At 44.1% G+C, this 17123-nt stretch overlaps 2 protein-coding genes and 1 pseudogene across 3 annotated transcripts; all 3 read right to left on the bottom strand.

Annotated features, from left to right (window-relative positions):
• Positions 1-377: 377 nt before the first annotated feature.
• On the bottom strand, positions 378-2646 carry LOC100191490 (uncharacterized). 2 transcript variants are annotated; one of them, NR_159728.1, is made up of 2 exons: positions 1078-2646; positions 378-934 (listed from the first exon to the last, which is right to left on the bottom strand). NR_159728.1 is itself a non-coding variant. In NM_001367169.1 (1 exon), exon 1 carries the CDS (start codon positions 2559-2561, stop codon positions 1446-1448), a length of 1116 nt encoding a protein of 371 aa, NP_001354098.1. In that variant the 5' UTR covers positions 2562-2629; the 3' UTR covers positions 1283-1445. The 2 variants fall into 2 exon arrangements, 1 of the variants encoding a protein (NP_001354098.1); NM_001367169.1 differs by lacking the exon at positions 378-934 and having other exon boundaries at positions 1283-2629.
• Positions 2647-12463: 9817 nt separating this feature from the next.
• Positions 12464-13026, bottom strand: LOC103651613 (E3 ubiquitin-protein ligase AIRP2-like; annotated as a pseudogene).
• A 2792-nt stretch (positions 13027-15818) lies between these two features.
• On the bottom strand, positions 15819-16456 carry LOC100278460 (uncharacterized). The gene has a single exon (NM_001291681.2). It carries the CDS (start codon positions 16333-16335, stop codon positions 16147-16149), a length of 189 nt encoding a protein of 62 aa, NP_001278610.1. The 5' UTR covers positions 16336-16456; the 3' UTR covers positions 15819-16146.
• Between the last annotated feature and the right edge of the window lie 667 nt (positions 16457-17123).

Below are 17123 nucleotides of genomic sequence, written 5' to 3' on the forward strand. Positions count from 1 at the left end.
AAATACAGTTCAGTCAGTCCTATCTAATAAGATCTTGCGAACAATGGTCTCAAACATACCGACTGATTGGTTAAGTGTGTCCGTGGCTGCAGGATGACCCGAGCCTGGCTGGTCGGATACCGGCGTTTTGGCGGTACGAGCGGATGCAGTCAATTAGCCTCTAAATGACTTGTTTTGCATCGGCTCGTACAATCCGCGTCTTCCACGTGCAGGTAACCAAATACACGCTTAGTCAAAGTCAATGCACGCAGTAGTCCAGAATAAAGCGATGCGAGCAACCAATCATATGGATAGTGTCTTTCACACTGACACTTGAGATTCCACCAGAGTTGCTGCATAAATGACGTAAAGCAGAAATTGTGTGATAGTATGTCCTTGCAATAAACATGGCATTCTCACCGTGAGCAGTATAGTAATCTCTGCCACTTTCCTCCTGTATTGCTTCTACTACAGCCTCCTTATCAAAGATAGGCCCCTCCTTAAAAGTAGCAGACACCATTTATCAAAGATAGGCCCCTCCTTAAAAGTAGCAGACACCATGTCATCGATGTAGCTCAGACAATTTGTCAAACACATGAAGGGCGCACTAGTGTTAAAGATACTATCAAATACGAGCTCCACGTCAAAGGCAGGGTGCCCGTTGAGGACGCCGGTGTGTGCAGTCGAGGAGCCATCGTTTCCTTGGTTGAACACGGCAAGCACGACATCATGGACCGGCTCGGTGTCAAATACCGACAACGACCTGTCCGAGTCGGTGTCGAAGACGGTGAACTCAGAATCACCGACCATGTCACGGAGACGGTGATATGGTCGGTGATCGAATCAGTGTCGAACACCGGTCCCTTGTCGAGCTCGGCGAGGTCGTCGAAGTTGGTCTCAATGTCCTCGAACACCACATCGTCAAAAACGGGTTCGGCGCTGAGGTTGTCGGTGTCTGAAGACGGGTGCAAGGTCGACGTGGAACAGCTCCCGGTCAAATATGGTTCTCCCGACTGCTCGGATTTGAGTGGAATCGAGAGAGAAATAGGGTAGGGTAGGATGGGAAAATTTTCTCCAAGGAATGGAATGGCTCAATACCATTTGTGATGGTTCCACCGGGACGTGAGCGCACCGCAAGCTGAATCCGCCTTCGGACGGAAGCCGGCGACGGAAGGGGATAAGACCCGATTCTTTTCTTCTCCCCTCCCCATCTCTCTGATGCTGCTCTTGTACCCATCTCCGAGTTGTGGGCCATGGGACACCAGACCAGAAACAAGCCATGTGTTACAGTGAGATACGACGCTAGAAGATTAATACCAGATTAAACGAGTAAATTTCCAAAGAACACCAAATAGGATGAACAAGTAGCTAATACTCAAATGTTATTGTGGTACTGTGAATTTGCTTATTTGAATGATGATGCAACGCTGCCATTCAAAACCGATTTCGCCAGTTGCCACGAACGCTCACGCCACGGTGGCCCTTGTCATCGCAAGCTTCTCGTCGGCTCCGTCTTCAACATCACCATCCTCCTTCCCGGAGGAGTTCAGCCCGGCCGCCACCTCAAGCTCCCTCCACGGCCCGTCGAACATCTCGGGGAACTTCTTGCACAAACCGACAACCACCCGCCTTGCCGCTCGCCCCTTGCCAGCGTCCTTAAGACCGCGCACCAGCACACGCACCGTTCCAAGGTCGGCCACCTTCCGGCGCTTCACTCCCGCGTAGAACACGTCCTCCGCCTCCGACCACCGCCCTGCGCCACAAAGTGCGCCCACCACGCAACTATATGTCGCGCAGTCCGGCACCACGTCCGCCTTCTTCCCGGCCTCCAGGCTGCGGTACACCTCCACCGCCTCATCCAATCTTTTGTGCCGCGCCATCGCCCGCATCAGCGCGTTGTAGGACCCGACATCCGGCCGTAGGCTGGCCTCCTCGCGCATGACGCGGATCACCTCCTTGACCTCATCCACGGTGCCGTTGGTGGACTTGTAGGTGAGCAGGGCGTTGTAGGCAGCGGTGTCGGGGGCGATGCCGTGGTCCTGGACCATGGCGCGCCACATCTCCTCGGCGCGGTGCGGGAGGCGTTGCTTGTAGAAGGAGTCGATGATGGTTGTGAAGAGCTGGAGCGACGGCGGCGCTCCCGACGAAGGCTTCCGGAGGAGGTGGAGCGCGGAGTCGGCGCCGGAGGTGAGGCAGAGCGACTTGGCGAGGATGCTGTCCGTGACGGCGTCCCGCGGGACAGAGGCATGCGCGGCGAGGATTGAGGGCACGAGCCCGGCCAGGCGGCGGCGGCGGAGGAGTGGACCGAGGACCGCGTTCAGGTGCGCGGTATTGGGCGACGTCATGGTGCCGAGCAGAGCGGAGGCGCGGTCGGGGAGGCCCAGCGTGGAGAGGGCCGAGAGCGCGGCGACGGGGTGGGAAGGGAACAGGGGCGCGAGAGTCGCGTCGATGTCGTCGAGGCGGCCAGCGCGGGCGAGCTGGCGAAGACGGGCGATAGGGACGGGGAGCTCGGTTTTCTCTGCCGCTGCCGCGGCGGTGGAGAGGAGCCGGCGGCCGGCGGCGGAGAAGGTTGCGGCGGCCATAGCGGCGGAAGTGCGGAGCGAAACCAGTGGCCCTGTATTAGGGTTTCGAGAAGCCGACTGCAATAGTGATCAGACTTCTTTCGCGGGTTCGGTCAGGCAGGCCTTGAGAATGTGGAGCTGGGTAAAACAGCCCGTTCAGCAAAATTCTCTGCGTGCCCTTCCTGTCCATACATTTTTAGTCCCAATTTTATGTCTGCGTTTCCTATTAACCTCGTCCGATTAATCCACTTTTAAAAATTAAAAGATCTCGTAAACAATAAATTGAAGGATTTGATTACTCAATATTTGATTGAAATAGATTCATAACAATTCTAAAAAATATGAATTTTCTATTTCATAATCATTCCTAATTTCATTCTAAAAATAAAATAAAGAACCTATATTATAATATGGTTTCTGTGATTAATATTTATTACTTTGATTCGTTAGAACAACTTCCATTGAGTCTCTGCACCTCCTTTTCCTTTGGGTTCTAGTTTAAGAACCACTTATTTTTTAAAAAAAAACAGATTTGGCTCAGGATTCCCATTTTCCATTCCAAGGTTTCTCTGAATTTGGAAGTTACCATTTAGCAGGTTTCGATAACAAGGCTCAATAGAATCAAGTTTGTAGCGTCTACCGATTTCTCCATATCCCCGTTTTACTTTCCTTTGAAACCAGGATTCCTGGTATAATTTTTCCATCTCTTAGTTTTTTTTCGAATCATTGAATTCATTATTCGGCGTAGTCTAGCAACTCATCTGTATTTGAGACACCCCGCTTGCTTATTGCAATTCAGAATTGCATTGATTTTATCGTTAATATATTTGCAATTCAATCGGAATGAATATATCCAAAAGTTTTTCTCCCTCCTACCTCCCTCCTTCCTTTTTAGAGTATTCCAAATCATACTATAACGCTTGATATTCATTCTTTTTTCTAAACTGAATTAGAAATTTCATTTGCTATGATTCTATCTTCTCCTCAGTGAACTATTTATCCTTAAATTATTAACAAATAAAAAACTTGGCATTTTCTCTTTATTATATTATTCATATATATTCTTCTTTTCTATGTATTAGATTATTCCTCCAAGCCATATCAAATTGAAAATATCTGAAATCAAATTCAATATACAATTTAGAATATATTTTTATTAAAAATCCATTTGTGAATTAGAGAAATAAAAATAAAGTTCAATAAATTCTATAATCCTATTTAAGAATATCATTTAGTTAAGCATATCGCTAACTTTATCTTTATGAAATTCTAGTATTTTTTCTATCTAAGTGAAACTTCCAATTTAGAACTAGTTAATAATTAAGATATGACATTTTACATATTCCCTATATATATTTTATTTGTTACAATTTTCTATTATGTAAACCCCACTTAGCTCAGAGGTTAGAGCATCGCATTTGTAATATGACGGTCATCGGTTCAAATCTGATAGTGGTCGACTTTTTTCTATCGATGTTCTATGAATAAGAATTTCTCTTTTTCTCCAAATAAAATGGGGAATCCAGAGTCTATTATGTCGTTTCACCTTACAATTTTGCTAGATACAAAGTATACAATTAAATAATATATATATATACAAAAAAATCCAGATGTTGATGAAATTCCATCTTTTGTGTTACTTTAGTAGATTCTACTCTATTTATGCTTTAGTTTAATTCTGTTTGAATTTCAATGTATTCTGTAATATAAATAGAACAAAACTTATTGTGTAAAATGATATATCAATAAAATAAAAAAGGAGTCTTTATGTCTCGTTATCGAGGGCATCGTTAAAAAAACATCATATGGGAGCTTTACTAGGACTCACTAGAAAAGCGCATAAATTCGGAAGTAATCAGAAAAAGAAATTCCATTATGGGAAAAAGAGTAATGTCATATTCATCTTCAAGACAACAGAAATTGTGTTTTCATAATTGTCTGACAGACCGACAATTACTTAGATATGTATATATCACTGGAAAAGCAAAAAGATCCACATGTCAGGTTTCACTACAATTACTTGAAATGTGTTTGGATAACATCCTTTTTCAATTGGTATACAATTTGCCTCCACGCCAAATTTGTTTGGAATCTAAGATTGTTTCAGGAACTTGCAGCTCATGAGACCTATCTGGCAAAGATGGAACAACGAAAACATTAGCTCCCACTTTTGGTTTCAACGGTGATACATGGAAGATGGGGTGAATGCCACATCCCATTGGAAGAGCCAATTCATATGCCACCGCATTGACCTAACAAAATCACTGTGAAAGGCCTAAAAACTTGAATGCCAATTTAGGGTTAATGCGTGAAGCGACATAGGACTGATAGTAAGGTTGAAGTTTGAGGAACACTTTGTCCTGCTGTAAATTTACGATCAGTTCGGCCTTTGTAAGCTTGTATTTTTTCATTCTTTCTTGAGCTCAGTGAAGATGTAATTTAATTTGCTGCAACACATGTTGTCTCTCTTCCATCATTGTCTAAATGTCTGGTATTGTATGCTTCCCAGAGATATCAATACCAAAGTGTAAAGGCTTATGACCATACAACACTTCAAAAGGGGATGTTCCAAGTGCTGAATGGTGACATGTATTGTACCAAAATTCTGCTAATGGCAGCCACAACGACCACTTCTTTGGAAAAGAATGTAGGAAACAACGATGGTACATTTCCATACACTAGTTCACTCGTTCTGTCTGACCATCAGACTGGGGATGGTAAGCACTGCTTAAACATAACTTCGTGCATGCTAAACGAAATAGCTCCTGCCATAATTTACTTGTAAACACTAGATCTCGATCGGATATCATGGCCGCTGGCAACCCAAGTAGCTTGTAGACCTCAAGCAGATACAGTTTGGCCACCAAAAAACTATGAATGGATGGCTCAAGGGCAAGAAGTGAGCATATTTAGAAAATTTGTCCACCACTACTAGTATACAACTTTTTTGGTCTAATTGTGGAAATCTAGTGGCAAAGTCAAGACTAGCAGTGTGACATGCATGATTGGGGACTGGTAATGGTAGAAGAAGGCCTGGATATTTTGCCCAATCCGACTTAGCCCGCTGACATGTGATAGTGGATTGCACAAACTCCTTGACATCTTTCTTCATTCCCGGTCACGTAAAGGTAGCCTTGAGTCTACTGTATATCACTGGAAAGCCCGAGTGTCCACCCACTGGATCGTCGTGCAATGCTGCCATGATAGTGTGCTGCAGTTCAGTGTTTGATCCTAACCATATTCTACCTTTAAATCGAATCACACCATTGACCAGACCGTATTGCTCGTGAATGCCCCATGTAGTCAGTAACTACAATATCCTCTGAGCAACTTGGTCCTTCTCATACCTTGAACCACTTGCAACAGCCAAATAGGAACTATAGTGGACACATTGACTTGATTCAACTGTAACTCGGGTACATCCATTTCCAATCCTGGTCACATTGATAGTGCATCAACTACGCGATTATTAGTCCCTTTCTTATACATAATTTTATATTGCAACCCCATAAGTTTGGTCAGGGTTTTTTGCTGCCACGCAGTGGAAACTCTTTGATCCCCGAGATGAATATGTTGGATTAATGTGGGCTTGGCCCAATTAATATTCAATAATAGTCAATGTTAATTCCAACTCATGTCCTTGGTTCTAGCCTCCATAGATTGCAACCAATATAGAGCCGAGCCCTGAAAATGCATGACTGCCACCTGGATCCACATCTCCATAGGAACAACATAGTATTCAAAATAAGTTTCACATTGACTCTTCCACAAATTGGGATTGGAACCATCAAACAATGGAAAACTTGTTTGGGGTAAATTCACTCCGGACCCTTGAGACCAACCCTATCGACGCGAACTGGCTTGCAAGTGTTTGCCCGAACAACCATGGGGCATAAGGAGGAGGCATGACCATACCTCCCGTTGGTTGAGGAATTCGATTTACATCCATCTCCATGAATGATCGCCGAAAGGGATCGGTTGTTCAGTGCAAAGTAGACCCCAGCGGCACTTATCCAAACGTCGTGTTCGATGTCGTCGACGTTGAAGAACTTGTTCCCACTAGAACAACACCCCGATGAGATGGGTGGTGGAAGTCTCGTAGCCTTCTATGCCATCTTGTCCATCTGGGTGTGTGTGCTTGCCAACACTTCCGTTATCTCCCCAACCTTCTTCTCGATTCCCGGCCTCCACCTCTAAAACTCACCCCGATCGGTCATCAGACCTTGCACGGTGAGATCCATCTACTCCATGGTTGAGTGCATCACATCCATATGTCGTCACGTCTCCTTGTTACCCTCATCGATTTTGGCGATTAGCTGCACCAACGAATCCTCCACCCGTGGACGTGCCATCTCTCTAGCCTTGGCTTGAAACCTGGTGTTGTACGCGTGGTGAGGATCCAGATCGGCTCCGATTACCAACTGTTAACACCACACAATCACACAATCTCGCAAACACTCACATGCTCGGATAGTGGTTGGGTTTATTCTTTCGTGTGTTCCAAGTTCATCATCAGCCAAAAGCCAGCCTTACAATGGATTACCTTTTTCCCTTTTAAACCCCGCTAAGACTCACAATATTCCTTGACTTACAGACAGGTGAGACCCCAGTTACACCCAGCTATCACCATCATACTTCGAATTCAGCTTCCTCTCCCGATGGTTCCTCAGCTTCTGGTCCTCAACAACTCCAGCTTTTCCAAGTGGCTTCTCTTCCCCTGGCTTGGTTGGTTACTGTGGTTTGTCTGGCATGACGGTTCAGTTTATCATTATGACGCATGAGCTGTTGACAATTGTCCACTAAACCAAGCCAACTCAAGTGCCCAAAGTTGACTAGGCCGCCCTCCAAAGACGGCCAATTCGATCACAGTGTCCGACCCTGTGAAATCCAGTCTAGCTGATAGGGGCGAAGCCAGGTTACCTTTTTGTGGTGCACAGGACCAGGGTAAAATAAAATCTTGTTAATATACTAGTACGATGCACATGTGTTGCGACGGCATATAAATTATTTAATAAAATGTTTGTGCACAACGATTACATGAAAGCAAACAACACATATATTATCATCGACTTCAATATCTCATAAATTTCACAAATTGTGCCAACAACCAATCTCTACTATAAAGCATCAATTTACACATGCTTTTGGTGGAACTCTAAAGTCATCTTCACAATCAGAATATCATAACCTAAAGTCCAATTCTTATGGTGACTGACAATATAAATCTACAAAAGAGAATCAAATGCAGGTACAATCTCAAGAAGAATATGGTCCTTGAAGATGACATAAGCAAAGCTGTTTTTTTTAACATATCTTACCTTTATGTAGAGAAAAATACATAATATAAAGCTTCCATAAACAAGAGCAGAGTATATCTCCCCAAGTGATCATACGCTATTGGAGGGTTAAATATACCGAACCTGACACAAAAGTTTCTTCGTGTTAGCATGTTTAATTGTGGACAAATGACACATCGACATACACAATTTAAGAGCGCCAACACCCCAATTTGGAAAGGAAATTGGAGGGATAAAGTAAAGTCGATTAGTTCATATGCTTATATATAACAAAAGGATACATAGAAATGCAAGCAAAGTTGAGAATATCAAAAGGATAGAAAAACTACAAGCGCATACACAAGGATTATCAGTTTGATGACCATAAGATCAAAGGTTCCAGAACCTTATTTTGTTCTATTTATAGGACTGATGAATAGCCAAGATGTGTGGCAGAGCGTTGATAGAAGGTAAATCACAGGATGCCAGCATTTATTCATTTCATGCATGCCCTTCAACATCTCCTGAAGAGGAAGAGAAATGGAACCAAGTTAAAATTACACGAACAACAGGTTGACTATAACGAAAAAGGATAGTCTTACCACCACAAACCAAGGTTAAGTTATCAAGGTCCAATATAGTATACTCAATTGATCTTCCATGTTTATCTAGCTGCTAGTACTTATTCAATTATTATTTCTCTTCATTAAGTTCTTTTAGTCTTTCCTCTAAGTGAGAGCACCTAGAGGGGGGGGGGTGAATAGGTGATCCTGTAAAAACTTGAAACTTAATGCCACAAAACTTGATTAGGAGTTAGCACCATAAAGCCAAATGGCTAGAGAGGAGTTCTTTCACAACACAATAACCACAAGAAGATCAACACAAATAGGCACAGTGGTTTATCCCGTGGTTCGGCCAAGACCAACACTTGCCTACTCCATGTTGTGGCGTCCCAACGGACCAGGGTTGCACTCAACCCCTCTCAAGCGGTCCAAAGACCCACTTGAATACCACGGTGTTTTGCTTTGTTTCACTATATCCCGCTTGCGAGGAATCTCCAAAAGTTGGAGCCTCTCGCCCTTACAATTTGATGTTCACAAAGAAGCACGGAAATAAGGACGGGATGAGCAACGCACACAAGACACAAAATCAGAGCACACACACGCGCACAAGTCACAACTCAAGCTCACAACACAACCCAAAGAGTTCTCTACTCAAATGGAGCTCTAGTTGCTATCACAAAGAATCAAATGCGTGGAATTGGAGTCTTGGTGCTTAGGAATGCTTAGAGAATGCTTTGGTGTTCTCCTCCATGCGCCTAGGGGGCCCTTTTATAGCCCCAAGGCAGCTAGGAGCCGTTGAGAGCATTCCAGGAAGGCAATTCTTGCCTTCTGTCGTCTGGCGCACCGGACAGTCCGGTGCACCACCGGACACTGTCCGGTGCGGATTTCTTTCCTGTTTTGGCGCAGCCGACCGTTGACGATTTGGAGTCGTTGGCGCACCGGACACTGTCCGGTGCACACCGGACAGTCCGGTGCCCCCTTCAGACTGTTGGCCTGGCCACGCGTCACGCGCGGATTGCGCGGCCGACCGTTGGCTCGGCCGACCGTTGGCTCACCGGACAGTCCGGTGCACCATCGGATAGTCCGGTGATTTATAGTCGTACGCCGCCGACGAAACCCGAGAGCAGCCAGTTCGCCAGAGCCAGCCTGGCGCACCGGACACTGTCCGGTGCTCCCAGACTGAACTGTCTTTGGCTGAACAAAGCCATCTCTTTTCCAAATTGATTTCTCCTATTTCCAGTACTTAGACACAATACATTAGTCCTTAAAACAAAGTACTAAGTCTTAGAAACATACCTTTATGTTGATTTTCACTTCTTGAGTCCTTGGCATAATTTAACACTTAGGCACTTGTGTTGGACACTTAATCACCAAAATACTTAGAAATAGCCCAAGGGCACATTTCCCTTTCACTAAGTAGTGGAGACAATTTGATCAATCTGTTTCCCTTTGTTGGCTTCTTGTAAGTAAGGAATTGTGTCTCAACATGCTACTTTGATATTTGTTAAGATATATTAAGAATTATGGAGATTCAAAGTTTCAAACTACTTGTTTTGGTCATTATTTTCAAGCTCTCCTTCCGCCTATCTTCAAATATGTGTGCCACCAATCTCTTTGGGATGATATAGTTGTTCAGAATCTTTCATCACTTCATCAGGGTAAAGGATGCAATCTACTATTGACAAATGTGTCCACGTAATATCTGAACAGATTGAATACATGGATAAGTAAATGGTGAGTACTTGTTACCTTTCCTTGCTAGACAATGTAGTATGGATTACAACGAGAGAAACCGGTACTGGGAGTGAACTTTTAACAAGAATGAAACATTAGACTCACCCATGGAGTTCAACAAGTCTGTTAGTAAGCTCGTACACATAAGAGTAATAAAAGTACATACGAGATGCCAAGACATCATTCAACAGTTCTCCACTTTAGATTCTTCAGGTGAGTAATGCTCACACTTGCACATGTTTTAGCCTTAATACAAAAGCAGTCAAAATATTATTTTACACATCAAACATAAGGAAAATCAGCGTTTTAGATGTACCTCATCGTATTTCTTCTAATCAATAAGAAAAATCAGTACAAGCAGGTAGCAATATATTTCAATCTCAAGGATACCATGTTTGATTGAAATCAAAGCCACAACATCAACATCCATCTTAGTATCGTCTTCCTGAAAGAAACTACAAGTGAACATTAGGAGTTATAAATGTGATATTTTTTTCTAAAGTGGATACATGATAGAAATTGAGGAAATGAGTTTGTGTCCTTATCAAGTCAAATTTGGGTATTGTTTATTCTCTATATATGAAGCCACTTAGATCATCCCAAGATGGTCTGTTTTAAGATAAACTTAAATCTTACAGGACATACAGAAGCAATAGACTTTGCCACTGGAACGACCTTGTCATCAATATAACTAACAAAACAATTGCAGACAGGACACCCTGCAATTAAGCATTTGAAAGAAGCACTCAGATTAGTGGGGACAAGGATGGCATGGAACTAAATCACATTGTTACAATGCTCCAAATAAACATACCAGACTTGGGCATATTACAACAATTTGCTTCTCCAGCAAAACTCCAACGAATAACCCTAACACCTTTAGGAAAAAATAACTTTATGCAAAAATGAATAGTCACGACAACAATTACCATTTATATTATACCCCATATACCAAATGTATGATCTTAAAATGGGTTAGTAATGATCGTACTGAACAAACAGAATTGCATGGATGTGACCTATATTTAATGTGGTCTTAATCACCTATATTTTACACAGCAAAATATATAGTGTTTTGTGATTCAAAAAGACCAGCTTCCATTCAAAAAGTTTTGTTTCTCACCCTGCTCAGGCTTTGTACAGTCTTTTTTGTTTGCTCTCCTTTTTTGTTTTGTTTGTGCAATTGTTTCTTTAGTTCTAACAAACTTTTATTATAGTGCTATACTGTATTTACAGTTCAAAAATGTTTGGTTGGTTCAAGAACTAATGAAATCTCTCACTTCACTTCTTCCTGTTGATTAAGAAAAATAACTCACGACATAGCATACAGGTCTTATCTGTGGAATTTCACAAACAACAAAAAAATAAAGATAGAAGAAAATCTTGGTTGTCAATATTATATCTTAGGAAAAGGTCTTGAGTGTTGAGCTTCTTCTGCAGTCACCAAATGTAAATTGATCTACATTCTAAGTTTCAAGATTAGAGAAATGGATGAATGATACTGCAGGCTATAGTCATGATAGGTCAAGTATCTACTTTAAATGTCCAAATCGCCTCTGCAAAACCCAACAAGGGTAATCCAGACCAGGAGTATTTCACAGGTTGGACATGTTCAAGGGTGTGGAATACAAGTTCACCACCACGAGGTGGTTGAGGAAGAGCATGATAACCACAAACAATCTGTAGAGGTTCATTATTGTGTGCCTAAAAACGATAATGTATATGAACAATAAGAATTCAAGCCATCTTAAGGTATTTGAGAGGCATGAATATCTAAAATGACCGGCACCGGTTTGTCCTCCAAAGTACTACTATAAATTTTTTTGTACACTTGTACTGACGGTTATCATGGGTAAAACAAAAAAAAAACACAGGGCAACTCTTAACTAAATGCTCATACTTTAATGGTCTAATACAACTTATTTTAGCAGTGTATTATCTTGATTTGTCCTGCAGAGATATGGTGCTTTGTATTTGTTGGCAGCTTCTTCAATTACTACTGGAATGTCCATGAGCTGGAGGTCTGTGGCTGTTTGTCTATGTTTAGGTTATCTCCATCAGCTTTTCTATCCTACATACCATGTCTCCTAAAAATGCTCCAAACCGACCACATACATTGAAACTGCTTCATTAAAAAAACATGACACCAATATTTTTTAAAAAGACAACACTTCATAATTTTACTAAAAGCAAATTTGTCATGTTTCTCGGTCCATAGTTTCAACACGAGAAGTACTTGACTATAATTCTGCTTCAGAACCCATGAGAAATAGTACTTTTCTGCTGTCCATAAGCTAACATGACCAAATTTGTTTAAATGTGGAGCCTACAAAAAATCAAACTTTCTGCATTATTTTAAGCTAAGAGAAAAGAGCTATTACTAATACTCAAAGCACAGCATGCAGAGCCCACACTCGAGCTCCCACTTTGTGTCCACTTCTGATAAATGCTCATCCCTGCTCCTAAATTTTTTCAGGCACAATTTCCTTTGTTTCATGTCATCCAGCTCGGTGATGCCACTTAGAAGATGCAGCAGCGACGGGAAAACAATGTCTGCCATAGCGTAACGCAGTCAGAATCGACACTTATGGGCAATTATTCAAGGAAGAAAGTGGGTGGGTTACCATAAAACTCCATGATGATGGCCTCCATCTCCCAATCAGGAAGCGCCGACGAGCCATTTGCGCACACCTATCGGAGAAACAACAACTCTACAGCCAGCTCATGGAGTGAAAACCTAATCGAGCACGACCACGAGCTAGGGTGCAAGGTGATACCTTGTATAGCATAATCTTCAGGAGGTCGAACACGCCCGTGAGCTTGTGCCTTGCAGTCGGTACAGTGCAGGAGGAAATGAGTGACGACGTTGTACGCCACCCACATCTGGATGACCGAACCATCATAGTCCCTAAGGAATTTAGGCCCCCTGCTCACACAAACAATCCCGAAACAAAAAATGCGCACACATCATCCATTCACGCTGTTGGACCTCATGGACAGGGGCAGTGGCGGTGTTATCGACACCGCACCATCATGTAGGCTGGCATGACTCTCGCTGGACAGATGTGCGGTGGTCAGTGCCTGATCCAGACTTCTCCTCACCGCATCGTCGCGGTCTTCCTTCCCATGCCTCGAAAGCATCGCGGCGCGCGCGACGAGGGAGGAGCTCGGTGGCGCCTCGGTTCGGGCGATACAGGGGCGAGGGCTATGCGCCTGTGGGGGAGGGAACACGCAGCGGGGCATCAGGAGGCGGGCGTGGTGGGCGGGGGGCATAGAGGTAGGAGAGCGGGACGGGGGCACGGACGCCGATCTGGGGGATGGGGGCACGATATTGCCGCGCGGGAGGGCGAGCTTGACGCGGGGACGCTAAGATTGCCGCGGGGGAGGGAGATTGCCGCGGGGGAGGGTGAGCTTGCCGCGGGGGACGCCAAGATTGCCGCGGGGGACGCCGAGATTGCCGCTGGGGAGGGCGAGCGCCGAGATTGCCGTGGGGGAGGGCGAGGGGGAGCGTTTGCCGAGGGCGCGCTGCTGCGATGTCAGGCGAAGGCGTGGTGGATGCCCCCGCTACGTACATATGGTGCAGCAGAGATACCTTAAATTTATCATGTATTTCCCTTTAAATTGTATACTTTTTTTGTGTTTGATAGAGTGTGCACTAGTGTTATTTTTGAGCTGGCTTCATCCTTGCTAGTAGACTTCCAATGTCGTCTAGGTTGACTTTAGCTCATTTAGAGTCGATTATTTCCAAATCGTTTTTGGATCTATTTCAGCCTGGAAAACTTGAAGAACAGATTTCGGATTTGTTTTTACTAGGATAAAACCACCTATCTCTGATTTACGAATCGTAAATAAATATTTGAATCGTGATCTATTACCACTCCCATTTGTAAGCCCATTTGTAAACCGATGTCTCCGCCACGTAAGTGTCGACAAATCCTTCAAGCGAGAGGGATTGAGGGAACGACGACTTGATAGGATCATAAAACCTTGGGCTTAAGAGAGACGACAACGGGACGCTTGAACGAGACTCCTCGCTGCTGGTACAGCTACAGCATATCGGTTATCGGGGCCATGCTCACGCACGACCTGTCCGCCTCACTAGGCTGTCATGTTTGCCCGTTGGTGTCTCGCATAATGGAGGAGATGGAGATGGGGAGGAGAATAGACAGGGGTTAACTTCCTGATGATGGCTGGCCGCCCATCATTAGTTGAGCAAAAAGAAAAAAACGAGAGGATATGCTTCTTTTTACGTTTGGCAGTCGTCTGGACTGGACCAGAGAGAAGGGAAGCGCAGCTGCAGACCAGAGAGGCGCGCTCGGCTCGACCGCATGATGGAGGTTTCACGTGCTCTCTCTGCCTTTTGGCCTTTCGTGTCTGGTGTTGCATGGACCCAACCCTGACGGCTTCACTACAGGTACAAGGGTAGTAATGGTTTGTTACACGCTTCAACTCCCCCTCCCTCGTCTCGACACGAGCTGCCAGATCATAACTGTATTCTTTGTTGCCTGGCTTGAGAAGGAAACGAAGCTTAAGTACTCTTCTCCATCAAACCACTGAAATGAAAAGAAAAAAAAAGGAGGGGGGAGGGCAGGAAAGGTCTGGGTCAAGCTGAACCAGACCGTCCAAAGGAGGAGAGGGACAGGTCAGTGCAGCAAGCAAAAAAGAGAGGCCCCCATATGGCTCCATGCCTTTTAACAGCGATCATGTGCTGCTCCTGCTCGCCCGCCAGTACACGCAGCGACTCATCGCGGTCATGTTTATTTATTTTTGCCAGGATTGCTTTGCTAAGAATTTCTTTGGAACTCGCACTGAAATGAGATCGGCATTTCTGCCGCTGTCGCATTCAGTTTAATAAAATACGACGATGATATAAAAAGGAACTCGGCAAGGTTGGGCTTGGGCATCACGATTCATTCATGGTGTGAGCTTCTGTTTGCACGGATACGTCTAACGACTAGGGATGAAAGTGGTAATCCGAACTGTTAGAACAAATTTAATATTTTAAAATAGATATGTATAAAATTTGATGTTGATCTTTTCTTATGTTATCAAGCACATTAGTACAAATATGGATAAAATATTATATAAGTTGTTTTATGTATTATTTGCTCTCTACAACACAAAAAGTTGAAAAAATTACCGAATTTGTTTCCGAATCCATACCAAAGTTTATATCTATTATTTGAGAAAATGTAGGATGAATTTGAGGTTTACCTTTTATGAATCTTAACAAACTGGATGTTAAAAATAAGAATACAAATTTGTATTGTATATTCTATATCTTATTTATTCGCAATCAAAGAAAAAACTGATTACCGAATAAATACCGTTTCCGACCGTTTTCATCCCTACTAACGACCCTCATAAATGAGATGAGATGCCCAAATCTTCGCCAGCGAAGGAAGAGCATTAAACTACACACGCCCCAAGGTTCATTCTCCTGCCTGAGAGCAGATCGAGAAAACACACCTGAAGGAGATATACTCCTATTTTAACCAGTCACTCTTTTCAGATGGTCAATGATTTATTTGATTTTTTAAATCCTGGCTACATCCACAGAAGAACGGAAACGGACCTGCGTCGATGCAACGCGACGCGGATCCCTAGTAGAATCAAATCTAACGCGTCACAGACAGCGACGCGAAATTCGCAGCGAGCGATGGAGCGATGTATAACGATAAATCAAGCGCAGAGAAAGACGAGACTAGCAGCAACGCATATCTCAAATGGGACCAATATCAGTAGCAAATATCAACCAGACAGAATCACCACTCACGATCACGACGAGATAGCAGAGTACTATCTACAAGGGGGGGATGAGATCACACAACCGACACCGCGACATGGTATAGAAACCCTCCCTGCACCAAGGAAACCAGATCCGACCAAAATGCGACGACGACACGACAGCACCGAACAAATCTCACTACTACTAGTACTACTGGATAGCACTCCAATAAATAGATCTAGGCGGCGGCGGCGGCGGCGGGGGAAGTACTGCTAGGTAGCCTGCAGGCACGAGGCCCCATCGGCTCAGTGGCGGACGGCGGCGAAGAGGAAGGCGGCGGCGGAGGCGACGAGAGCCGCGGCGAAGGGCGACGACGCCGCGACGGCGGCGGAGACGGGGCTGGGCGCGGGCGCCTCGGCCGCGGCGGCCACCGAGAAGGAGACGGCCGCCAGAACGGCGGCAACGGCGAGGGCCTTCGATCCGACTCCGGCCATTGCTTGCTTCGCTTCGACGGGTTGTGGATTGTGGTGTGGCGGCGGCGAGATGGTTCCAGAAGGCTGATGCGTTGCTGTGCAGAATAATAGTGGCGAGCACGAGATCTATGCTGGTGCCTGGTGGTGGGGAAAGGTGTGGAGGGGCGAGTATTTATAGAGGACAGGGGTTGGAGTCGCGGGCTAACGGGTATGGCTCGCTGGTGACAGCTGGTATTGGTATAGAGCTTTAGGCCAACTCCAGTAACTGTATGTGGATGTATAACAATGTTTTCATAGTAGATACATTATTTGTATTTGTAGAGATGGGTTAAAAAGTGTGATAAGAAGTGGGATAAAGAGTCTGCTGTAGATAGTATTTACGAATCTAAGGCCTTCTTTGGAATGCGGTAATTTTTTTAAAATTTCTAGTGTTTTTTTGTGAAGATGAGATGATTCCTGTAAATTTAATGTATAATTTTAGTGAAATTCCTGCGTTCAAAGTAGGTCTAAAAGTATATATTTAGAGTTTAGTTCAAATAACGTCACCCACTGCGAATTTACTAGAATCAATTATATTTTTAAAAAATAGATAAATAATACACATTCGTGAAATACAAAGTTGCCAAATGAAAAGGCCCATGCATGAGAGTCAAAGTTCAAAGACTACTCGATGTCAAATTTATCGAACCAATCAACTATCCAACATGACTCGTTAATGTAATGATGGTCAAGAAAAAGAAGCCAACAAGCAAGATCTCTAACACCTACATCAATAAGGTGGACAAAAAACAGCTACACCATACCTAATT

The sequence above is a fragment of the Zea mays genome, chromosome 3 (genome assembly GCF_902167145.1).
Source record: "Zea mays cultivar B73 chromosome 3, Zm-B73-REFERENCE-NAM-5.0, whole genome shotgun sequence".
Taxonomy (NCBI): domain Eukaryota; kingdom Viridiplantae; phylum Streptophyta; class Magnoliopsida; order Poales; family Poaceae; genus Zea; species Zea mays.